Source organism: Heliangelus exortis, chromosome 1, assembly GCF_036169615.1.
Source record: "Heliangelus exortis chromosome 1, bHelExo1.hap1, whole genome shotgun sequence".
NCBI lineage: Eukaryota > Metazoa > Chordata > Aves > Apodiformes > Trochilidae > Heliangelus > Heliangelus exortis.
The window spans coordinates 93,049,854-93,076,615 of record NC_092422.1 but is presented as its reverse complement, the minus strand read 5'-3'; the positions used below and the strand labels follow the sequence as shown (position 1 = coordinate 93,076,615).

The window sequence follows — 26,762 nt, the reverse complement described above, 5'->3', positions numbered from 1 at the left end:
GTGAGTGGTAGCCGAGCCAGACCGGCCGCTGTCGCGAGCTGGAGTGCGGGCGCGCCCGTCCGTCCGGTGTTCTTTGGAGCTGGACGGGGGGGGAAGGAGGGCGAGGGCAGCACCCTTCGGGCGGAGGGGGGGAGGGTGTGGGGTTTCTGTGTGTTTGTGTGTGGAGGAGGCTGAGGCGCGTTGACCGGGGCAGCGTCAGCTAGCCGGCCCTCTCCTTCCCGCCCCCTCTCCCCTCCCGGTTACTCTCCCGGTGGCGTAGTGGTCCGGGCCGCCGCGGCGGGAGCGGGCGCTGTCGTCGGGGGAGGGCTGCAGGGCGGCGGAGCCGGGCACCGGGCGGTCGCGTTGCTCCAGGTGTTCCCCTAAGCCCTCTTGTCCCGGGGCCTGCGCTGCCGCGGGGCTGGGCAGGAGGTCGTTCCGCGGCGTGTCGTCCCCGGGTGCCCATGTGCCCGTTTGTCCCGGTGACACAGGCGTGACTCTCCCGCGCCGCCCTCCCTGGCTGGCCCTGTGCGAAAGGGTCAACTGAGCCCTGCTGGGAATCCGGCGGTGATCGCGCTTTGCCGGGGTGAAACGTGCAACTGGCGTGTTCAGTGTTTGTTACCCTCTGGAGGAGCTGGGGAGGATTTATTTTAGACCGTAAACAAGGAGATCCAAATCCTGTCCGTCTTGTTTTGTACGGTGAGATACTTGGCATGCTTTGGGGCATGCTGATAATGTAGTAATTATAAGAGAATCGTCGCCTATTTTTCTGTCAAACTATACGTTCTCCATTTTAGCATGGCAGTACAAAAGTAATCCCAAATTCAAATACATCTGGGTCCCCTAAGTTTTTGTGGAATCGAAAGTCAAAGAAGCAAATGTTCTAGCAGTAAGTTACAGGTAAAGGTAAAGTGAAGGTGACTGTACAGTTTCATCACATGGTAACTTTTGACAGGGTAATTTGAGGCACTTCAGGAAGGTGCTTTCAGAGTATGAAAAGCACTAGGCTGTAGTAATGGAAGAACTGCGATCCAAAAACACTTCAAACTAAGGTTACACAGTACTCAAATATTATGCCACACTGAAGAGAAAATTAAAAAAAAGTATATTCCGGTCAAACACAAGGAGTCCAAATTAAAGCAACAAAGATATTCCAACTCTTACTTCATGGTTTACGAGTTTAAATTTAAAGATGACTTAAATGGCATAATTACTCTTGGATGCCCTAACACGTGTGACTAAGTCTGTGTATATGTTAGCAAGCAGTAAGGCCCACAAGTGGCAGATTTGCCGGGAGAAACAGTTGTAGTTTAAAAGAGAACATCAACATTGTATGCTTTTCAGAAAGGCTTCCTTCAAGCTGACTCTGCCAAATCTCATAGTGTTTGGACTACTTCAGAAATACTCACAGAGTATTTTTCTCGGTTTGATTTAGTGTAAAAAAGGAACCTACTCTTGTCGTCTGGGTCCATCTTGTCAAGTGAATGAAAGCACAGTATATTTGGGAAGTTTGCTTCTCTAGCACACTTGCGATTGTAGCCAAGATGTTAAAGTGGAGGCGTAACTAATTTCGGTGTATTTTTGAATGCTTTATACTAAAAAAAATGTGCCAGATCTTGGTGTGCTAAATATTTATTTGCTTTTAATAGGTTCTAAAATCCTTACGCTTAGGTTATTTTGAAAATTAACCAATTTCTGTTAATATAAGAATTGTCCAGTATTAAAACCCATATTCTTTACCTGTTCATTTGCATCAGATGGCACTCTCATTGGGATTAGACATGTCTGTGCACATGGGTTGTGTAAGGCCCAAATAACTTGGCCCTATGGTTTAGGGAAACCCAGCTCAACAAGTCTCCTTGTGATATCATTTCCACCCCCCACCCCCCACCTTCCCAGTTTTATCAGATGAGGTGTTCCAATGAATTCTTCATAAATTTTGTTTGTACACCTGTCTTTTTCCCAGTGCTGAGCAGGCATGGTGGCATGAGCAGGAGGGGTGGTAGGTCAAAGGATTTATGTCTGTGGCTTGAGTGCTGGCATTTTAGTTGTCCCCTAGAATTTGACCACTGAAAGTTTCATGGGGGAGCTTTTAGAGCTTCTTTGCAGTTTTTGTATTGCAAGTTTGGTTCATGTGCAATCCTTAGTTAAACATGGGTATCGGAATAGTTGATGTGGCTAGGAACAGAACCTTAAATGAGGAGAAAAATAACAGCTGAAACAGAGTTATATGAATTCTGCTTAGAATGACCACAGTGAGGGACCTACTTGCACCTTTCCCTGCCCCCAGCCTCCAGCTCAGAGATTAGCAGTGTGGAGAGGAAAAAAAAGTAGAAAAGGCTTGCTTTGATGTGACAAAACATAGACTGTAACACCATCTCCACCAGTACATTCTATTTTTCATTTAAGGCCCTTTTCAGGATGATGGAAATTTTGTTCTTGTTAAGTAATACAAAGAGAAACCTCAAGTATTATGTATAAATATAAGTTAGCAGGTCAGAGTAAGGCTTAACTGACCAGTCAGCTACTGAAGCTTTAAAAAAGAGGGGGAAGTGCACTAAGAAGGGCAAATTCACTTCAGAAGCATTGGTGAAAAACATATAAATTGAGTTTAATTATTCGATATGTGTTGGAGACTAGAAGAGGTAGTCTAGGGTATTAGTCCCTCAAGATGCCTTAAAGTGAGAGCCTTCATCTTAGAGAATATTCAGTTAATTTTCAGAATCATGTTGAGAAAAATTGTGAGCGGCTTCATTTGACCTGCCAAGATAATGTTTATAGGTGTCTGTTTGGATTCTACTTTTGGCCTATTGACTAAACACTTTGATAAGTAAGTAGGATTTGCTATCCCTATTTATACTTCTTCTAAGATCAGTATTTTATATGGTACCATCCCAGAAATACAGCTCAGTTGGTAATGCCATGTCTTTTAACACTGTATGTCACAAAGGAAATAGTCTACAGTTTCCTTATGGGAAAATTCAAACAAAGCTTTATGTGATTTGGTGGAGGTCTTTACTAGAATTACCATTTGGAGTCTGGTCTTATGCATCTTATTTTTTTCTGTATAGTATAAACATTGCCAGCTCTAGTGATCTTATGCTTTTCTGTTTTCATAGAAATGTTTCTGAAGTCCTTCCTGATTTATGTGTAAAATTCTTGCATAATTTTGTTTCAGTTTCACATACTGTGAAGTACAGTTATGGAAACAAATTGGAGTTAAAACACTAAAACGTTATGAAAATCTTTTCCATAAAACATTTCGCTGACTTGCCAATGTGTTTGCTTCTCATTTTTTTCAGTTCTTGTGTCCTTTTAATTTAGAGTAAAATACATTAGAACCACAGATGGTTAACTTTGTATTCATTATAAATATTTTGACATACCTATTTGTGAATGGATTCTGACAGTAATTAAACCAAAGTACTTAATGTGGTTTGTTTTAACTGTAGCAAGGAGTATGTAGCTATAAATGCAAAGGTTCTTTAGTTAAAGGCAAGAGCTGGTAGTAAATGGTCAAACTTCACGCTGTGCCAGTGTACCCTTTATTCTAAGTGAATGTTTTATTATATCACCTATTTTTAGTTGAAAAAACCCAAAACCGAACAGTTTATACTAGTATTTTTTTAGATGCTATATTTGTGGAAACTGTTGTTGTTGTTGTTAGGTGTTTTGGGGTTATTTTAGGTGAACCATGCCCTTAGGAAGTCTGTGCATTGTTGTTGCCTTCCCAGAGTAACTTCGAATACAAGCAGAATTGAAAATTCTGATTGATGGGATTTTGATGCAAGGGAGTCTCTGAAGTCCCTTCAGTTCTGTTTTGATTCTAGCAGTGGAAAAACCAAAATAGCACATGATTTTTATCCCTAATTCAAAAATAGAGATAATGTGAAGAATAATGGTGAACTGCAAAGTAGTAGTATTTTTTTTCTGGCTTTGATATAGACCGATTTAAATCATCTTCTAAGGGAAACTATTCAAGCCTCTACTGTGTGAATAATTTCTGTGATTACATGGTATCAATCCTTTCTCTTCTTTTCTTTAAAATCCCATCTTTTTGAGTCTCGTGACTACTAGGAAACTCAGATTCCATCCCTCACCCCGCCCCTCCTCCACACCCTCATATAGCTTGCAAATATTAAAAAAAGTAAATATTCCAGCATAAAACCTGGAAAACAAATTAAGACTTTCAGCACAGACTTACAACTTGCCAGACTTCCCGTGATTCTTTTTAATTCTTGCTTGTGACTTGACAAAAGTCCAAGTTCTGTGGTAAGAATCAGTTTTCAGAAGTACAACTTAATGATTTTTAAAAAGCTCATTTGTGTAATTAAGCTGTGAACAATATCATTCAGGTGTTTAGACTAGTAAAGAATACAATTTAGAATTTTAATTTTGAATGCCTTAATCATCTGAAGGCTTTTTTTCTAGCAGAAAAAGCATTCGTAGGAAGTAAAGCTTACTTTCTGCTTTTTTGAATCACTATTTTGTCTTGAAGTCTTTTAGAACTAAAGATGCAGAGCAGTAAACACGAACACTAAAATGCTTGTTCATTCCTTGTCAGCATAACATGAATCAGCAGCTATTACCCGCTGTAGCCATTCATCTGTAACATAACTTTATTTCCTTAAAAGGAGAGGTAGCTGTAGGCAAGGACATAGATATAAAACTGTAGAAAAAAGCCTTTGCAGTGGATTTAAAAGAAACTCACTCATCTAAACTGTCTGGTTTTAGCAGTAGCAAATCATAGTTGTCTCTGTACTTTACATCCATGGATGACAGAATTTTTTTATAAGATAAAGTAAATGTCCACCCTAAGGGAACTGACTGAGTTCAGTGACCTGCTGGAAGTTACTCAATAGATCAGCACAGGAGTCAAGAATAGCATCCAGAGATTGTTTTCTTCAAGCTATTTTCTGGGGCTATACAATGCCTTTTCTCAGCTGTTTAGGAATTTAAAGTGTTCCAGAAGTACAGATAGGATGAGATGGCAATAGGTGAGCAGACTTTTATTGTCTGCTAAATGGTAGATTAGTCTCGCTAGTTTTATCGTGGTGGTGATCACAACTGAAGTTGCACCTGGATGTCCAAGTTCAACCATCTCAGATAGCAGTAACAGCACTGGTGTCCCACCTTGGATTCTGCACCTACTGAAGGGAAACTTCACTCTGCTTTATTTTATTTCAAAAACTTTACTCCTGTACAAGTAAGTGTTACTTTGTTTGCTACAGAGCACTGATGTACAGTATGGTATTAGCAAAGAGATGTTCCCTAAGTAAAGAAAGACTGTAGAGTTTTGTTTACTTTTTTTACTAAATTGGGTAACTTTTGGGTTGAACCACTTACAGGAAATCAGTGGTAGCCGAAGGTGAGGAAAAAACCCAAAGAAACCCGTACATGTAGACTGAACTGGACTGGGATGGAAAAGCCACAAAATTGGCATTGGAGACTAATCTAATAGAATGTTAGCTTTTTTTTTTTTTTTTTTTTTTTTTTTCAGTATTTGATATGTGTTTTATTGACTGATGGAAACTAAGTAAGAGGTTGTTTTTTTTTTTTTTTTTTGAAAGAATTCACCAGCTCAATAGGATGTAATTTTGCTTGGCTCTTGGTAGTACCAATTCTTAGAGCTTAAAACAGAAGAACTGCAGGTCGATTCGTGCTGGTCTATTGCTCCATTTGCTATTAAGTCTATTAAAGGTGATGGTAACAAAGTACAGTTTTATTTGACAATCACAGACAATCATTAGCTTTGGATGCTGGACTCAATTGAATTCAAATGCATCTGGGTTCCAATCTTATCTTGGTGACCATGTTCTTTTCCAGGTCCTTAGGTTTACCGCCAATAGTTTAGACTGCAAATTTGGCAAATCAGTTGTCTTTTCTGAAAGTGCAGTCCTTCTAACTAGTAAAGGCTTGACCATTACTGATTTTTGCGGATTTCTGTGCTCTGATTTAGTATTCTTAATTACACATGAAACATTCAAACTCAGAACGTTAAAAAATCATTTTTGTAAATGTGTACGCAAATCATAGGTGTATCCTAATACAAGTAGAAGGAGAAATTGGAGGGTTTTGCACTCTCAAACCTGTGCCTTGGTTTTAGGGGCCATTTTAGTATTCTTTGGCTGTTTGCCTTCAAGTGTCTCAGTCTGTGGAGTTAATTTCTGTGACTCATTCATTCTTTATAGTTGTGAAGTTTCTTCTAATGCCACCAGTGAATCTTTTCAAGCGTCAGCTGGTCCAATATTTAAAACAATAGCTTCAAAGCATGCCCCTCTGCATGTTGAAATCTCACCCTTTTCAGTTTTTGTGGTGTTTGAGTAAAAAACTAAAGGACACTGAATTTCTCTGTGTTAGCCATCTTACTGTTGTTTTAAGTTACTCTGTGGTAAAATTCCTGGCAGCTGTGATAGGCAGGCAGGAAGAGACATCTTCAGCTGTTGTTTTTGTCTTTGTTCTGAAAGAATGATGCAGGTATACAGTAAGCCAGCTATAAGCATACAGAGCTGCTGTTACCTGCACTGGCTTTCTAAGATCCTGGAAAGCTTAATTTTGTAAACTGTATGGCATTTGGGGGGAATTTCTAACATTGATAAAAAATGCAAGATACCATCTTTAAATCCTCATTTAAAAATCTAAAAAAAAAAATCTTGCTGTTAATTCACTTCATTGTTTAGTATGTTTTATTTGTTTAGTCACTTTGATTTTTATGATCCTGTATGTTTGCCATTCATTACTAATACAATATTTTGGACAGAGCATTAGTGTTTTAGAAATTGCCTACAGAAAAGCTGAAATTTTGTTTATCCCGTGAGCATCTGGATAAGTGGCAAGGGTTTGGGATATTTAGTGCTGATATTAGTATTTGCAGTGAGCTGATGGGTGGTACAGTTGCTTTATTGTTCTACAATTTTGAAAGTTGTTTTAACATTTGCATCTTATCACTGTTGCTCCTAGTTAGCCATGTAATTTCCCCCTATGAATAGGAGTTCTGTTTGTTATCTGCTTTCTGTGCATGCAAACACAAATGACTTAATCATTGCAGCAAATTGTGAAGTTTAGGCTTAACAGCACAAAAACCACTCATATTGGATGTTCAGTGTCAATATACATACACTGTGTTGTGTTGTCCTTTGCATAATGGGGAAAATAAGTCCTCAGCATTAAATATTTTCTCAAGTGGTGCTGTGTAAAATCCTGACCGCTAGGAGTGGCGTAAAAGAAAATAAAACCAGTAAATGCCTGCCACAATTATTCTATTATTACTTCAATATATAAGTATATTATATAGAACAGGATATAATAAATTATTTATGTATTTACATATATTGTATATATTTACATATAAATTATATTTTTGTGGAAGGCAATAAACTTCCCAGAACTGTATAATAGGCTGAAATTCAGAGACAAACATCAAGCAGTTCTCTTGCCTTGTAATGTATGTAGGTAAGCTGTTTTATATACAGGCTTCAGTCAGCTTTGGTGACAACTCAATGCTTCAATGCTTCCTTCACCTCCTCCCACATAACACTTTCCTTGTTGACCACAGGATGTTGAGTGCAGATTTATACATGTTGAGGTGATGCTGCTGAACATGAAAGTTAGTCTTCCTTGTACCAGGTTTGTGTGTGTGTCTATGTAAAATACCACACAGTTATGAATTACGACCTGGTAACATGTTCCTATTCTTTTATACTATCTGTTTTAAGGTGATAGTAGGATCATAAAATGAATTGGGAAGGGATCTTAAAAACAGTTTCAACCCCCTTGTTATGGGCAGGGACACATTCCACTACTCCAGGTTGCTCAAAGCCCTGTTCAACCTGGCCTTCAAACGCTTCCATGATATAATCTATTATTATTTTCCTTCTGTAACTTAGCAACAATGGTTCCTTATAGTTTTACCTGGTCTCAACCATTATGATTGTCATTTTTGCAATATGTACCTTTTTTAAAGAATAAGATGGGGGGACTTTATAATTTACCTGAAGGTCTGCACCGTATGACTATTTAAAGCAGAGATTGTGTGGGGATGAAGGAAAAGATCATTAACTTTAATTCTACAGTCAACTTGTAGTTAGAGTAGTAATTGCTGCCAGGTGTAAGGAATCAGATGTGCAAGCCTGCAGCCTGATTTTCAAGTACCTTACACTTGCTATACTTCACACTGTACTTCACATCTACCTCTGTGTTAATAATATAAGCAAACAACTTCAAATGCATGAGAAAAATAAGCCTTGGATTTGCCAACAAGTGTTGGTAGGCATCTTGCACTGGTCTGTACACTATGTACTTAAAAAATGTATATTCCTTTTAAAAATGTTGTTGTAGTGCTAATTTTCATTCAAAATAGGATTGTTTTGTTATTTGAAAGTAAATATATATGTAGTTAGTTAGAGATCTCAATTTACTGAATATGGGGTAGATTTACAGGTAACTGTTAAGCATATTTTTCCTATTGAATTGTATACTAGTAGAAAAAAAATGGAGTGCTTCATTTTGATAAAGCAGAATGAAGTTTTATAGCCAGTATTAAGGAGAAGGTCTCTGCCTTTAGGTCAAACATTTGTGTAGTGTGTAGTTTGTTGTTTTGGTTTTTTTTCCCCCCCCCCCCTCAAAATTGCTGTCCAATAAAGAATGGAAACTTCATAGTAGCATGGTTTGTGTTTTCAAAGCAGAACTGGATTAATTCAACAGCAAGTGTTCCTTTATATAATTTTTATTCTAGCATGTGTGCTTATATACATTCTCCCCTTCTTTCTCTGATCTCAAGACATGAGATTATTAGGTGTATAAAATGTAATGAGAAGAATCTAAGGAATGCTTTTTTACTAACAGTACTCGTTTTCTTCCACTAAGGATTTGTAGTTAGTGAACTTTCATGTTGCTCTTCTTTAATACTTTCAACTTGCACTGTAAGGGCTATTTTAAGCTTTGGAAGATGTTCTTGGACTCATTGTTTTGATGGAAACTGGTGTATCAGATATCTTAAATCATAAAGAATATTCTTGCATTTGGTCACGTGGTTGTTTATTAACACTGTCTTAGTGAACAGTAATTGTACTGTCATCTGCTGACTTTTGGAACACTTTCATGTGTTATCTGTGCCTGATTTAAATTTTCCTTACTTAAATGTTAGCTTTAAGGTAAAAATAGCATGAGAGGAGTTTTAGTTTGGTGCCCAAGGAAATATTTTATTATTATTGTTTGTAGTTTTTCTTCTTTTTGTTAACATGTTCCTTTCATTTGAATTGTCTGGGAGCAGGAAATCTCAGCTGATATTTGTAGAAAATTAATTTATGTGAAATAGATACCTACATTTGCAGGAAGAAAGCCTAGAAGGGCCTGTCCTTGCAGGACAGTTGCAGCATGAGCTTGTATATTATAAAGCTTCTTTAAAAAGCATAATTGAATTGTTTTCTTCACTTTACACTTTTTCCTCTCTTTGTTCATCCATAAATGAAATGAAGAATTTGAGTGGTCCAGGAGAACACTTAAATTAGAAGAAACATTAAACAGGTCACAAAAGAGTTGTATTATTTCTCTTCGGTGTGACAAATCTACGTATCAAACAAATGTATTTTGTACTTGTACTGCTGTGGAAAATACTGGCTGATGACAAATACTATCATATATGTGGTGTACCATGGCTTTATTACACAACTGGAAACAGAATTAAGACATTCACACTTCTCTAAAGTGATACAACTTCTTACAGTGGTTACATTTTCCCTTTCCTGTTTGTTTGTTTTTCTGTTTTAACCAGCATTTTCAGTCTTCTGGTTGTTTTCCTTTTGATTTCTCTCTTCGGCATTTGTGTAGTAATTAGATTTCACAAAGAAGACTGAGGTAGATTTACTATTTGAGTGTGGCATGTGTGAGGTTTGCTTTGTTGTTTTGTTTTTTTTTAAAAAAAAGGTTAAGTTTTGAAATGCATAATGAAATTCTGCATTTTAGATTATAATGAGAACATAACTTGGCTGATGAAATCTTCACATTAGGAAGTACAACATTTGTCAGAGTAAAGTTTTAAAGTGAGTTAGGCTCAGGTTAACTATTTTAACTTCTCAAGAAACAGGTAGTGTTTCAAACTAATTATTTTTTTGGCAGCAACGACTTCTGGAAGCTCATTGTCAGAGCTTAAAGTAGGCTGCACACCACACACTTTTGAAAGCATGTTGTATGCCTTGTGGAGATAAATGTAAAGGAGGGCTGACTGTCCTCTGCTTAAGTACTGTTAAAGTACTCTGACTGTACTCTGTTTAAGTACTGTTCCTCTTAGCCTTCTATAATACGAAAGCTTAATTGGCTGAACTGGATATTGGAACTGATTATTTTGCAAGAGAGAACCCAAGAACAGCACATTTAGTACATGGGTTGTCCCTCTGAGGATTAGGAGAACTTGGGACTTAAAGAAAAAAGAAGGTTTAAAGGCCTGTCTGTAAGTGTTGTCTCCATCACAAGTTTTGCTTCGGTGTTCAAGCAAGATTATGCCTTTATCTGTAATACTTCCCTGTAATATTCCCTACCACCCTTGATTTAGTCTTCCATTTCATCTTCTGTCCTTTTTTGATTTTTTTTTTTTAAGTTTTATTTTATTATACCTGGTAAAAAATACAGAATCATGCTTTGTTCAAAATTGTGTGTGCTGTAATATCTGAGGAACAGGACAAATTAAGGACATAGAGCAAGCAAAATAGAAATGCATTATTTATATTGCATTGCTTATTTCTCATAAGCTATTACAAGAATAGAATTTAATAACTTTCACAGGGAATTACTTCATAATTCCCATTTAAAGTGATTGGGAATGGGAAGAGCAACTAATCCACTTCCTTTGCACCAGTACTGTGCTACTGGTATCACTAGAAATGTGGCTGTTTTTCTGTATCTTTCTAAAGATCACAAAAATCACTTGCATGCCATGAAAATAAGTTGAGTGGTGAGTAAGCAGGAGGACAGCTGACAGTGTGACTGGCTTTTATGCCACTGTGTTTAAAGATGACCATGCCCTGCTGCCTTCCCCTCCTTGTGAAAGTTTCCTATATTTGCAAAATGAAGATTTACAACAGCTACAGTTTAATTGTTGTTTGGAGCTGGCATTTTGTCACAGTCTCTGCTGGGAATTGCTATTAAACTTTTCACTCTCTAGGAAAAAACTTCTTCCTAGTGTTTAGGTTTTTTTGGTATTTTAATTTTAAAAAAATATTTTAAGTTGAGGAATAGCTTTAGGACAGTTTATAGGTTATATTATTTCAAGGTGTTGTGTCAATTCTTGTTGTTGTTTATTATCCAACAGATCATAATCATCAGAACTTCACTCTTCCACAAAAAGTTTTCTGTTGCCATGTGAGCTGAATCATAGTGATTGATTAGGAAAGGAAACTTAACCAGAAGGATTCAAATAGGGATGAGGGGAAGAGCAAAAAAACCCAAGAAAACAAAACAAGGCTATTTTAGAGAATTAAGGCAGGTGGAAATCAGAGAACCAATCTACTTTAAAAACAAAGCACCAACCTACTAGAGACAAAATGAGAGTAATTTACTGATGCCTGCCTGGCTCAGCAGGAAAACTACTTTCCATAGAGGGTAGAGCATGAATATGTTAGTCTGTACTAGGTGAATCAGCAAACAAAAGTAGCTTACATAGAATTTACTTGAATTTTGGCTTAATATATCTGCTTTTTATTTATCTTTACATTTTCATAATGTTGGAGTCGGTATATAATGATAAGTAATGAAATTAAATAATAATTATTATTAATAATTTTAGGTGTTACTGTAAAGTTATGATTCTTAATCACTTGCTGAGGAAGAATTTTTATTGCTGAAGTCACATGAAAAACGGTTCTCTTTTTTTTGATCTGAGAAACTACTAAAGCATTATTTTAAGTACCTATTGAAGGTTGGGTACTTCAAATCACATAAGAATGTAGTTGCTTATTAACCTGCATGAGATATTGAATATTAATCTTAGAATATCAGAATTAGAACAGGCAATGCAGTTTTGACAGCTTGCTTATTATGCTGAAAATAAGTAGATTCCTGTTGTATATGACTTAAACATCTAAAACTTGGTTTTTCTTCCCCCAGGTTTGAAGAGCAGAAGCATGCTTTCCGCTGAGACTCACCCTACCACTTGTGATACAGAATGTCTCTAAGTGAGAAGAATAGTGTGGTTTTTGCATATGAATCCTCAGTACACAGTACCAATGTACTTCTCAGTCTTGATGATCAGAGAAAGCAAGATATTCTTTGTGATGTTACTATTTTAGCGGAGGATCAGCGATTTCGGGCGCACAGAGCTGTGCTTGCTGCTTGCAGCAGTTACTTCCTTTCAAGAATTGTGGGCCAGGTGGATGCTGATCTTATCATCACTTTACCGGAAGAGGTGAGTGTCACTCCCTTCTGCATTTTACCTGCCAGTGCTTCTAATCTGTTTTGTTCCATTTGGTTGTAAAATAGGTGCTTCAATGCTAGGTAAAGATAAGGGAATTAAGAATTAAGGGAACTTAATGTCTAAGTTGCAAAGCTGCCGATGGTTGAAGTAAAGGCTTGATAGAGCAGAGTGTGTATCACAGTCTGAAGATAAGGGAATGCTGTCTTGAAGAATATATAGGGGAGATCTTTTCAATTAATTAAATATTACTTTTAAAATAAGTCACCTGTTTCAAAGCATGTGAGTTTGCCAAAAGTAGCCCTTAAATGGTAAAGAGGTACTGCAGAATTAGTCCTCCTGTTTGAAATGAGAATACTTTTACAGTAATGAATGACCAAATTTAAAGTTTAAAATGATAATACCTTTAAATCAGGATTGTGAAGATTTGGTGTTGTATGGTTGAGTAATACAGTTGTGCTTATATTCCTTGCTTGCTGGTGTTAATTTTCTTTCTGCTCACTTCCCCCTCCTTTTTACACACATTAGCAGCCTTTTTTTTTCCCCTACTGTGTTTTTGTGCTTTTAAGACCGAGAAAATGTATTGCAATTACTTTTTTTTTAGGTTGGTTTTTTATCCCTAAAATACATAATCTTGAATAAGATTAAATTCAAAGTCATTCAGTAGGAATGAACCAGAACCTGACATCCATGGGAAAGAAAAATCATTATTACATATCTGACACATCTAAGATGTTTAAAGATTCAGTTTGGTATTTATTCAAAAGGCATAAGGCAAGCAAGTGACTGGATTTTTTTTTTTATATGAAGTGCTGTGCTTGTAGATGAAAAGTGAAGGCCCCCAAGTGCTGTGTGCCCAGCTGTAGCAGTAATCTGAACTGTTTAATGTGAAATAATCAATGGAGGAAGAATGCTTAGAGATTCAAAGTCATGACTTGGATTAGAAGAGGAAAAGGAGTGGCGTGTGAAACTTAAAATGTTGAAGAGAGAATTTTGCTTTAGTATTAGGGAGAAAATAGAATACTGGAAGAGTAAGAAAAGTGTTTCAAAGTTGGAGAAGGGAAAAATAGTCTCTGTGCAAGTCAACAGTGTTCCAATGAACCTGTGAAATAAAACGGAGGTAGAAGGGACCAGACTTTGTAAAGAAAATGAGGAACTGATACTACAATGTAGATTTAAGGGGACTTTTAATGTAATTTAGTGTTACTGATGTAAGAACTGAATATACTGATGCAATAAGGAAAAATAGTACCAGTGAATCTCATTGTAATAATTTGATCTGATCACTTGGTAAAAGTATTTGAAGACTCAGCAACTTGAGCTTCTCTTCTGGGAACTGTTAAGTATTATTTTAAAATGAGTCAGTTTTTGAAGTTGCATGTTTAAGAGATGCAAACACTGATCACATGTTTTGACATGTGGTATTTTTTAAACTTTTTAATAATACAAAGTATTTGAAGTTTAAAATGAAAGACCAGTCCACAGTCTGCGATTCCAAAATATTTTTGGAATAAAGTTGTTCATATATATCTATATATATCTATCTATATATATATATATAGATATAGATACATTTTGTTAGAGAGTAATTAATGACATCTTGGTGTTGTTCTGTATTGTTTTGTTGGGGTTTTTTTGTCAGCATTTTCAAGAGTTAGACTTTAACTCCAAATATAAATAAATTTAAATTGTAAATAATTTTTTCTTTTTAGGTTTATAGGTCAGTCAGACTGAGTCTTTCTAGCATTCTGTCTTGTTTGAGGATAGCCAGCTAGAAATGTAAGACAAACTGAAAGGAGTATAGAATTGGGGTTTTTTGTCTCTTGATCCTTTCAGTTTTTAACAGTAGGCATTTCTACCTTACATAGAGAAACTCTGCAGTTTTGAAATGTTCTATTTTTCTTGTTTTCATTTATGAAAGTAATTTTCCTGTAAACCTACTTAAATTGTTTATTGACTGGAATTAAGTTTAAAGACTTCAAGCCAGTTTATGGGTAAACTGTCATTTACACCCCCTCTCCTGACACTACTGCAGATGAATTAATATGGCAGTGTAATCAGTAGTTTCCTCTGATTCCTGCTTAGGCAACTGTTCTTTGCTAAGAACATGTTATAATGATGGAAGTGTTCAGTTAAAACTACCTACTCCAAAGAGGCTTTAAACTGAGAATGATTTGTTTTGGTGTCCTGTTTTCTGTACAGGAGAAAAGGCTAGGTGGCTATAGTAATAAATAATCATGTGTGGCCAAATTCCATTATTTCAAACCTTTTAATATCAGTGATGCATAAGATTGAGCAAATAACAGTAGTTTTTCTTTAAAGAGTTAACAGTTAAAAACCAGCAGCATTTTGATCTTGCTCTAGAGTAGTTCATGTGCAACTTGGGTCTGAAAGGTGCCTTTGTAAAGTTGAAGTCCAACTACTGGTTTTCAGTGCACAGCAATATTTTTCACTTGTTAGTACTGTATTGTCAGAATGCTTTATGAAGAGATGGAGCACAAGGAAGATAATTGCCCAAGAATATACAGGAGAAAATAGTATCAGAAGATTTGTTTCAGAATGAGCATGAAACAAATCTTGCTCCAGAAATGAAAGTAGAACTGCTTTTGTTTTTACTGTATCCTGCTGGTGTGGTTTGCTCACAAATAAATTTGGATCCTGTGTTTCTTAAACTCGTTTGCAGTACTAATATATATATTTTTTTTTTAAATAGGTGACACTTAAAGGATTTAGTCCTTTGCTTCAGTTTGCGTACACAGGTAAACTCATTTTAAACAAGGACAATGTGTCTGAAGTTTGCAAATGTGCTGAATTTTTGGGTGTACACAACATTGAAGAGTCTTGCTTTCAGTTTCTCAAATTCAAATTTTTGGACTTTAAATCAGATCACCCGGAATGTCCTAGGAAGAAGTGTTGTACACAGCGTTGTCGGAAAGCAAACCCTAAAATCAGCAATGTGGATGATGGAGACCTAGAAATAGATGATGAAGCAGAAGAACTTTTAGAAAAGGAATATATTCAAACTCCTGACACAAAGCTTTGTAAAGATGAAGAAAATGCTAAATCATCACCTGCTGTCCAAGATAATGCCAATCAAACATGTGATCCTGGACATTCAGAAAGGGGTAGTGTTTCCAGTTTACCTTCCCAATGCCCAAAGTATAGGAAGTTCCAGAAAGCTTTTGGAAATGACAAAGTTCATACTTCAGAGTCAAGTTCCAATATTAAAGACATTCAGGTGCCACCAATTGCAGCTTTGCTTGAGAAGGAAGTATCTGATAATGACGGGATGCAAAAAGCTCAGGAGTGTATACCTTTGCAGCTGGTCTCCAAATGTGAAGAGACTCAGGTAAAAATGGAAGAAGGGGAAGAGGGCATTGAGAAAAAGGAAGACTCAAGGAGGGATTCTGTAACCCAGAATGTTTCAAGTCCTGTGGAGAAAATGGATCTAGCTGCTTTACCCCCAAACCCTGCTGCACCTCATGGACTCAATCCTGTGTCGTTTTTACATACTTGTGAGCAATATGGTAACTTTAATTTTGGTAATATGCAAACCAACACAGTCTCAGCTGAAAAAACTCTATCGGGTACTGGAATTGGGAATGACAAAATGGAAAGTAAAGGTGACACACCTTCAAACAGTGATTTGTGCACTAGGGAAGCCACTAACGTTACGACAGCTGGTGATCGAAGCAGTGTGGAGAGAGAGGTAGCAGAACACCTAGCACAGGGGTTCTGGAGTGATATTTACAGCACAGAAGCCTGTCAAATACATCTGCCACCTGCAGTTCCAAAAGATCGTTTGGAGCCAGTATATTCAGGGAAAAAATCAGAGTGTCCATGGCTGGGTATCAGGATCAGTGAAAGCCCTGAACCTTGTTCTCAACGAACTTTCACAACATTGAATTCTGTCAACTGCCCCTTTATAAGCAACCTGAGTACTGAAGGATGCTCCAACAGCTCTGAAATAAGCAGTGGAGAATATGTTCAGGGTCAGCAACAAGAACAGTGTCCCTATAATTATGTGATAAGTTTAGGAGAGGATTCAGAAACGGACACTGAGGGAGACAGTGAATCCTGTTCAGCAAGAGAGCAAGAATGTGAGGTAAGAACATCCTGGGGTGTCCTTTGCTTCCCTGTCTTTTAGGAGTCTATTCAAATATCTAATTCTCAAACTTTTTTTTTTTCTTGGTTTGTTTTGTTGCTTGTTTGTTTTAGTTTTGCTTTGTGGTTGTTTGGTGGTTTTGTTTTTTGTTTTGGATTTTTTTTTTTTTTGATTGCTTGTTTCTGAGAAATAACAATTATAAGGTTAATATGGAAGATCACTGTTCATTCAGGGAGACTTAAAAAGTACTTTTGTTGGATATTGAAGTGGTAGATGCTTAGGTATTAGGTCTCCTCGCTCATCTTTCTGGAACATCTCTGTCAGAAGAGATTGTGAAATTTTAAACCAAGGCCAGGCAAGGGGAGTTCTTTAGATATTTTATCTTGTTGTTGTTCTTCAATTAAACTTAACCCTTAACTTCTTGGAATCTCTAAAGGAACTTAACAGGTTTCTTGGTACCAGTTTTACTGTAAAATGAAAATAAATTTTTCAAAATGGCTTCAGTAGCTATGTATTCAGGACTGCTTTAATAATATTTCTTTCATTAAAACTGAGGTTATGTTTGTTCTTCCAACTGCAGAAATTACTTGGCACTTCTTTCCTTTATGTAATTCCTTCATAGTGTTTTAGACAGATGCCATACGTAACTAGTCATTCTTAAAGATTTTCCTATGTACCTAGACTGATTAAATACATTCTTTACATTACAAAGAAATAGATGGCATAATTGCTGAGGTCAATACTCTGTTCTTTTTTCCTGTTTGTCACCAGTGGTAGCCAAACACAGATGGGGTTCCTCTGTTATCTTTTTAAACTAAATTCAGATCTCTGACCAAAGCAAGGTAACATAGTCTACTACTTAATATATTCATATATAAGGATTAAAATAAAGTATCTTTAGTCAGATGCCTCATAAAAATGTGGCAATTACTTTGTAAAGGTAAAGATGTTCTTTAGTATTAATCAGGACTTCATGATCTATGTATGTTTTCAGAAGCTCCTGCTTCTGAAAATCAGGTGTACAGACAGCAGAGAAAGCCCAGTGCCCATTCTCCAGCATTAAGAACTAGAAGGCAAAAATTGTAACTTCTATGTTTTAAGTAAATATCTGTTTCAAATTAACTTTTCCTGCAGAAAAGTAAAGGTATAAAAATAGACAGAGGATACAGTTTTAGTAGCAGCTTAGGGCAACTTTTAGACTCTTGTTGGTGATTCTTGACACTTGTTTTGTGTACTGTCTAATCATAAATTATTTTTAAGAGCGTATCACCTAATTATTTGCTGCATGCATATATAGATTTCATTCTACTCCAGATGCGCTTCAGAGAATCTGGTGTAAATGTGCAAAGTACTCAGATATTTCACCCATGTCTGAACTCATCTAGTTGAGATCCCTGGATTCTATCCACCTTACTTGATAGCTTGCTCTTGTCTCTGAGGTTTAGGAAGAAAGATGGGTTATGTACTGTAGAATGCTGAAAATGAAAACTTGAACTGGCCTGTTGGTGCTTGTGTATATCAGTTTCACCTTTGATTTACAACTGTGTCTTACATTCTAGGTTAAACTGCCATTTAATGCTCAAAGGATTATCTCGCTTTCCAGAAATGATTTCCAGTCATTTCTGAAAATGCATAAATTAACCCCTGAACAAGTGGACTGTATTCATGATATCCGAAGACGAAGTAAAAATAGAATTGCAGCACAGCGATGTCGTAAGAGGAAACTTGACTGCATACAAAATCTTGAATCTGAAATTGAAAAATTGGTATGTATAAATAGTCATTATTGTTGACTTGAGTCTTTCTCTAAACATCTCGACTGGACATCTGGCACTAGTTTGAGAATGAGGTGTTTTACTACTTTTCCCATTCGAGCTTAGATTTTCTGTCTCTTAAGTAAACACATATTCCCTTCTGTGGAGTTATTTTCAATCAAGCAAAAGTGCATCACAGCATAATTTTTGGTGAATAGTGTTTCTGAAGCCTATTGGTATAGAGTTTAATTGTACAGACTGATACCCCAACCATCATCCCACTCTACTTTGTTTCTACCTCTTCCCTCTTTCTTGCTTTGTGCTTTTCTTCTTGCAGCTCATAGTATTGCTCATGATCAAGATTACCATATGCCATTGTTGTGTATATGTTGTTCTTCTAACATACCAACATAGGCTGGTGAAATGTTTCCTGAGTCTTGAATCCTAAAAATGAGACCCTTACAGAAAGGCCAAAGATACAGCATAGCTCAGGAAGCTGCTTGCCTTTTTAGCAGCTATATCTAAGCTAAGATTGTAGCTGAGGAACTGATGCATCCAGTGTTCTCTGCAACCATCTGCTAATGTAATTTTGCCTTCTTAAAAGGCAGTAAACAGAAAATATTTTTAACTTAGAGAAATGTGGATAATCTGACATTCACAATAATCATGAATGGTTATTTTCTGGTCTTTGTTTCTGATGGGTTCATCTCTGTTTCATGGTTGATCACTAAATAGTCCAGTTGTTTGGGATTACTGTGCTCTTAATTTTTGAGTGTTGTGTTTATGTACATGGATTTGTTGTCTGCAGCAGCTAGGAACAAATGTGATCATGTTGCAGCTTTCCCCTAAGACTTAAAAGTGAAAAGGAAAATAAAATTGAAGTGCCATGGGCTAGAAAGTTTCCCTGAAGTGGTCCATCATCTGTCATTACATGTACTTCCACTTAAGCAACAAAGGAGAGACTTTGAAGGCAGGCATGCAGTGCCTTGCAGCCCTCATGAGTTAACAGAGCAAGTCATTCACTGTGCTGAATGAAAAAGCTACTCTGGGAGGGAGGGAAATTGGTAGATGGTGTTAATAAAAGCTTTATTATTCTGAATTGAAAGAAATATGCATTACTGACAGTTCAGAACTTTCTGCCTGTTTTTGTTGTCATATTGTCCTTTCTGTTTGTAACTGCCAATGCTGTGGAGCACTTGGGGGGAGCCTGGGAATTACAGATTGCTCTGCAAGATTAGACCTGTAATTGTCTAAGTGACTGATAATCTTAGTGTATTAGATTTTCTTCTGTGGAACTGTGCTAGAACAGACTGAGGGTCTGCTGCTTGGACAGGCATCACTGAGCAAGGTCTAGGCAATGAGTGAGAATTGTGAGGTGAGGTCTAAGTTGTGAATTGTTCTCTAGGCATAAATATGCTCTAGTCACTTATTTTTACAGCTGTGCAGATAAGTTTCTTCAGAACTTCCTGAAAAGGCCTTGTTTAGTTCTGTTGAGCATGTCTGACAGTGACGTTATGCACCCTCAAATTTGTCTTAAGTTGTGGATCAAGACAGATCAATACAGAAAGTTGATCTGTCTAGGTGGAATTTCCAGGTGGGTGAAAGAGACATCTGTGAGACTTTGCATGGTATATCCAGGTTGCTTTGTGAATGATGATTCCTCACTTGTTCCTGCTTGTGTATCTCAGACCTGTTAGTCTTTGCCAGGAGCACAGCCAGTGGTTCCAGAACAGTGATTGTACTCCTGTATATGCTTAGCATGTGTAAGACAGAATCCTTTGCCCAGGTTTGATTCTTCCAGTGTCAGAAGTACATGGACAAACTGGAGTAAGATTAGTAGAAGGCCACCACGATGGTTGGGCCTGGAGTACTTCTGTGGTGAGAGGCAGAGGAAACAGGGCTTGTGCATGGAGAAGAGATGTGGGGACACCTAATAGCCACCTGCCCATATCTCTGGGGGAGTCCTCAAGACCATGTAGCCATTTGAAATGGAAGATCTTCAGCTTTGCAGGGGTTGTGGTTCACAATAGAAGTACAAGACATTGTTATATTTAATAAAATGGGAGGTTTCAACTGGATATAAGGAAACAGGTTTCCAGTGGGGAAAGGCAGGCAATGAAGCAGTTTCCCCGCAGAGGTTGTGTGTGTTTGTCCTTGGATGTTCTTGTGACATGACTGAGCAAAGTCCTGGCAGCCTGATCTTACACAGAACCGACTGTTTTCTGCAGGAGGTTGGACTGACTTCCTGAGTGAAATTTTGAGTCTTCTATTAAGCTGTACTAGCACTGAAAAAAAAATGCTTCATCTGTATTGTTAGTACTTCATCTGACTGTTACCTGGGAGAATTAAGTTTGATAATTTCTCATTATCTTCTGTATGGATAATGTAATTTTTGACCATACAGTCTTTGTTTACTGATCTTTCAGCTTAATTTATGTGTTCTTGTTTTTCTCTAATGTTCCGTATTAGCTTGCTAGAAACAAAGTTTTTAGGAGTTTATATTCACATTCCCTGTAGCTTTCTCACCTCAAAGCTTTAAAATTAAGGTAATTGTCAGAAGGGACAGAGTAAAGGACAACTGATCTCAAGAAGCACTACTTTCCTGAAGATTCTGTAGCTCAGGAGGAGCTACATACCCTTCTTGAATCACAAATTATAGTAAGTGACATCTCATTACATATACTATAGCAGGGAGAGAAGTGTGGGAACTAAATAGATCCTTTACCAGAAGAATTAAGAGGGCTCAGCTTGATTATTATGACCTCAAAACCAGCCAACATTACAGTACTAGGATAATGCTGCTAAAATGAAGCAGTATTTAATTATATTAATCCATCAACTTCAGATGGTAAGAAGGGAATTTACACAGCAATAACTTTGTTTATGTTAAACAGCAGTCTGCATAACTTGATCAGTCTGTAGTACACAGCTGAGTGCCTCTACATATACAAAATGTATATGAAGTGATTTTAGACTCAGATCTGGCAACAGCTTCTCCCAGTATGCTGACAAACAGAAATCTGTTACCAAAGCACTCTTTCTAATAATTTTAGGCAAAAGGGACTGGCTTTTTTTCTGCTTCTCTTGTGAAGTGCCAGTTAAAGTTAAGCCAGTTCTTTCAAAAAGAAGTTGTGGAGGTTGCAATGTGAGTTTCTCTGGCAAACGAGGATGCAGAAAGACTCAATCATGGAACTTCTGAGGGTGAATTGACAGGAATAGTGGTAACACACAATCTGTATGTGTGTTCTTAAAATCTACTTTAGACTTCTTAAAATCTACTTGAAGTTGTGTGTGTTCTCAAAACTCTGCCTTATCTTTCAATTAATTAATTCAATGTGTAGCATGGTTTTTTGTTTGTTTAGTTTTTGTCCTTTCCTTTCAACTGCTTCATTACAGTTTTGCTTGTTTCCTGTCCTTTCCCATTTCCTTATTTTATTTTTATTCCAGATGTTGCTTGTTTCCATCATTAGACCTCTCAGTTATCGATGTAATTTCATATTCAGCCATTTGTATCTTGGAAATCTCAGCCAGAAATCTCAGCAAAAATCATGACATTTAAGTAAAAGCAAATTAAAAAAAAAAAAGCTGATTTTTAATGAATGGTACTTTTTTGCTCCTTGATATTCATTAGTGAATTGCCATCCCTTTTGCTATGCTGTGTTTGGAAGATAGTTTTGCATTACACAGATAGGTTGTAAGCTACTTTAAGGACAGTCTTATGTCATGTCTGAGAGAGTTCTGCCACTTTTAAGCTTGTTAGCTAAGAAGATAAAACTGAAGCATTCAGCAGGTGTTCTGTTCCAGTAGTAGGTTACCTATTTAGTGCCACCTCTGTTCTTGTCTCTTCAATTCACTAACCTGTCACTCCTCCTCTTTTTAAATTCTTAAACTCCCGCTATTCTAGACAATGCCTCAAAACACTGCATTGCTGTGTTTCCAGAGAGAACATATTGCTCACAATTTCAGCATATTTTGTTTCTTTACTATGTATTTTCTGTTTACCTTAGAAATCCTTCTTAAGTCTGCAGGGGACTTGGCACTTTGAGAACTGAACGTATTTTCATCTAACAGAGTAGTATCATGAAAATGTGATGCCTGTTTTTCAATATCTAACTTCTAAATTATAAATCTCTATGAAGACTGTTCTGCTTAATGTTGTGTTGACCCAGCAATAATGGTTTCAATTAGTGTTTCAGGAGTTCTTATAGTAAGTGAAGCTGGTTTCACGTATTTCATAACTACAAATTACTGTTTCTGTTTCCACTTTTGAAAAAGCTATGTCTGAAAAATAGCTTCAAATAGCTGAGTGGATGACACTCGAGAGGTTGCAATTGTACTTCTGATAGGCATTTGTTTGTGTGCTTGTTCATCTTCTTACTGCCAAATTGTTTGTTTCAACAGACCAGATTATTTTAGTCATGTTTTAGCTTTCATAGAAACACAATCCATAGGTTTGTGTTAAAATGCAGACTAAAAGGCTGTTTTTCTTTTTGCAGCAAAATGAGAAGGAGAACTTGCTGAAGGAAAGAAACCACATTTTGTCAACTCTGGGTGAGACAAAGGAGAATCTGACTGGACTTTGCCAGCAGGTGTTTAAGGAAGCAGCCTTGAGTCATGAGCAAATACAAATCCTTGCAAAATATTCTTCCTCAGATTGTCCACTTTCATTTTTATTCCTGGAGAGAGACCAGACAGCTTCATCTGATAGTGAGCTTGCGATACCAGCATGTATAGAATTAGCAGATGGTCTTTCAGGTGTTACATCTACAAATGAGCAGAGTTCTTGTTATCAGTGTGTGAAAAGTGTGTGTGATGCAACATATGATCAAGCACAAGAGCTGCATCCAGTTTCTGGAAGACCACTGGAGAAAACTTCGCTTGAGGAGCAGTGTGGACAGAGCAGTGGTATCACAGACTTCTGTCAGCAAATGACTGACAAATGCACTACAGATGAGTGAATCAATGTTCTTACTGTTGCCAGCCTCTCAACATTGCAACTAAAAGTGAGATTGGAACATTACTGCAAAGTAACTTACTAAGTGATGAAAAGATGATGAAATTTTACCTTTTGAAACTACATTGACAATTACATGGTCCTTCTACTACTTGGCGAGCATTGGATTTGCTCTTTGTAGTTCTAGAGTGGAATTTGTATGTGTCAGCCTTGGAGCTTTTTCTGTGTGGTGATGCCAAGGAGAGTTTAGGAAAGTTCTTGGAAAGTATAAACTCTGCACACAGGTGTTTGTTTATGAGGAAGCTTTCATTCAGGTACAGAGCAGCCTTCGCTCTGCTTTATGCCATAGTACCTAATGCCACTCTGCATCTCAATAAAAGCCTCCCAACAAGTGTTTATGCACAATGATTTCAATACCTGGATTTCTTAGCTCTTTTAAGAGCTTTTTTTTCCCGGTAGGCAAACTTTAAGAAGCTTGTATAGCTCTAAGTGTTTGTTGTAGATGGGTTAGGATAACATGACAGTATGGGGAGATTCTGGCAAGTGCACTCTGGAATGGCTTATTGCTTCCTGCTGTTCCCATCCTTGTACCAGAGCCAGCTTTTATTGAATTTATGCCTTTGTTTTAGCTCTTCAGTATGTAGTCAAGACAACTTGAACAGTGAAGGTGCTACAGCATACTGCTCTAGTCTCTAAATTATGTGTCAGGAATAACAACATACTGGGAAAGGCAAAATTTGGAACTGATGCAATTTCTTGATTAGTGTGCATTGGATTCTCTGGCATATGAATCCCATATGCTTGTTGAAATCCAGTGCTGTATTGTGAATTACTGTCCTAGCACTTTCAAGCCTGCTGCTGTTTGTGGTAAGTTGGAATCAAAGTATTGTGGAAGTTTAAGGATTTTTAAAGATATTAAGGCACCAAATTCTTTATCTGTAGTGCCTAATTTCCTAAAGTAATCAACAAATGTATTTGTCCTCTGATCACTGGGACCAGTAAGGCTCTATTTCAGGATTTTAGTTTTCAGGATACTTTTATGCCTTAGCCTGTAGAACATTTTCAATGGCTTGTGCTGCAAGTATAAACATATAGAAAGTATCATAAGAAAATGAGCTGAAGGGTTTTCCTCTACTTTGCAAAGGAGAAATTCAGCCACTGAAAATAATCCCCATTTTTTAGGTTTTTATGTGGTAGTTATATGCATATTGTATTCCAATCATGCTTTTTTATTTAGATGTTACTCTCACACCAGAAGTAAGTATTGAACCTCACCACAAAAAACTTTTGGTTTTACTGGTTTACAAAACGTGAAGAATCTTGTACAAGCCAGTGGAATTCTTCATTTCCTACCTCAGAATTTATATTAGCTTTTTGTCTTTAGAGTGCATGTACAGTAGGCAGCAACTAAGCACAGGACTATTGTAAATACTGCTTTGCAGTTCTATCTTGCAGTGATGCAAAACTTGTTCTTCAGTGCTCTTTTTTTTTTTTTCCTTCTCCCTTAGGTAACATAGCATTAATAACTATACTAAGACTATTAAGCCACTTATTTAAAACAAAAATTTAAAATTTGACAGATTCCAACAGTACTTATAACCAGCATGTAATACAAGTGACTACACTACCTCACCAATGGGATTGAAAGTTGATTTAAGTAACTAGTGAAATCCTGGGATTTTCATAATATGTAATTAAATTTTTAAGGGGAAAATTTATGTTAATGGAGTATAGGTTGTATAAATCACAGTCCATGCAGTAACTGAAATTCAGAAATAAATGCTATATGGCAGGTATCATGAGAGTTCTACTGCTTTGGATGTATTTTCAGATAATTGAATTGAAATTCTTTTAAATTACTATCATTTATATATATTGATCCTGTATATGTATTTCTCATGAAGCTTTCTGGGTTTTTTATCCAGTGTCTGTATATGCCTGGTTAATTTAATCCTGCTGCCACCCTGGGCAGTGTTTTGTTCCTAAGGCTCCATTTTACTTAAAAAGCAAACAAGAAAAAAAAAAAAAAAAAAAAAAAAAATAGAAGGCCCCTCTCTACTGTCCATACATAATACCACTTCTAAAACTGGTGATAATCTGTAATGACGTGGATAATGTTCCTAAAGCATTGTCCTAATAGTACACATATTCTGAAGTGGAATTCCTAGGGTTAATGTTTGTTATAAAGGGGTGGAGCATATGTGTAGGGAATGATTGGTTGGGAACTTCAACATAGCCAGTGGCCAAACCCCGACACACTTGGCTGTGGATGTTGGAAAACAAGGTCAGTGATTACCAGGTTCAGAGGCCAGACTCTCCACCAAAGAGTTGTTCTCCACTGCTGGAGTCTGGTGAGCAGCCAGGGTCTGAATTCCACCCAGCAAATGGTGCAGGGCTTCCAGTGCAGAAGTCGTGACTGTCGTTGACATATGAAAAAAAAATTTGTATTGTGTTTTTAAACCTATAATGAACTTGGTGAAGTTGGAGGGAAGGTTTTTTTCCCTAACCAGCTGCATCTAAATAATTTTTAAAGTATTTATTTAATACAGTAGACCTACAAGTTGCATGTTGACTTCTGTAGCCTATATCATCAACTTGCAAAAGTTAAGAATGAATGACAAATTTATGATACAGAATTCTCAGGTAAATGTTTCAGAGTTTGGTTGGTTTTTTTTTTTCCAGTAAAGAAATACTCAATTTTGAAATTGTAAAATACTTTGTTAAAGCATGTTTTCAAATACTTTGGACAGACTATCTTAAAGCCATAAGAGTATGATGGCATACAGATTGTAAAATAAACAGATAATTACAACAGTTGATTTTGTATATTTCATAATTCAGTATTTTCTAAGACTACAATAAAAAAACCACTATGCTTTCTACAAAGGCTTTTCTTTTTTGTATTAATATTTTGCAGTTGAAGTCTTTCCTGGTGCCTTACTCACTTAAGAACTGCTATTAAAGTTCTGAAAACAGTAGCAAAGTAGTCTAGATAGTTTTTAAGTTCTGGAACAATACACACATTAGCAGATATTACTGAACTAGAATAAATTTCCTGTAAGTTTTATTTGACTTTTTTGTCTTCTGTTTGAGTAGGTTTTATTTCCTGGGGAACTTTGATATTTAATTTTTTTAATATTAAAACAAAATTTTAGGGAAGAGAGGATATTTAATGGGATATTGCTAATTTCTTGTGTCAAGAAAAACACATGCATAGTGTAGGTCAGTGCATGAGACTTGAGGTTTTATCATAGGGAAAGTGTAATGTTACCTATGTTTATTAAGCATCTCAGGAATTGTCTTTGTAAATGTAACTGTTGAGACTGCAGAAAAATTACGCTTTGAAGAGTTGCATTTATCCCAACTCACTCTGTACCTCAAATAGTTAACTGTGATACTGGATCTAGCCTTGTAGTATCGTGTTTTACCTTGCACAGAACTTTTCATTCAGATTCCTTTTTCATTAGAAGTTGCTGTAATCTGTGCATTTGATGCTTCAGGTCTGAAATTACTCGATCCCACCAACAGATTCTTCATTAAAACAGTCCTTTGGGGGGCGGGGGGGTAGGA

At 36.8% G+C, this 26,762-nt stretch overlaps 1 protein-coding gene across 5 annotated transcripts in view; it reads left to right on the top strand.

Annotated features, from left to right (window-relative positions):
- Window positions 1–26,078, top strand: part of BACH1 (BTB domain and CNC homolog 1) — a 73,531-nt gene extending 47,453 nt beyond the window's left edge. For 2 of the 5 annotated variants that reach the window (XM_071754767.1, XM_071754758.1), the window contains 4 exons: window positions 12,076–12,373; window positions 15,093–16,484; window positions 18,044–18,250; window positions 22,735–26,078. In XM_071754767.1, the coding sequence (XP_071610868.1) occupies window positions 12,134–12,373; window positions 15,093–16,484; window positions 18,044–18,250; window positions 22,735–23,196 (2,301 nt within the window). In that variant the 5' untranslated portion in view covers window positions 12,076–12,133 and the 3' untranslated portion in view covers window positions 23,197–26,078. Of the gene's footprint in view, window positions 1–203; window positions 676–4,664; window positions 5,183–12,075; window positions 12,374–15,092; window positions 16,485–18,043; window positions 18,251–22,734 lie in introns of those variants that run through there. The other 3 variants (XM_071754795.1, XM_071754787.1, XM_071754777.1) reach the window with 3 other exon arrangements.
- Window positions 26,079–26,762: the final 684 nt, after the last annotated feature.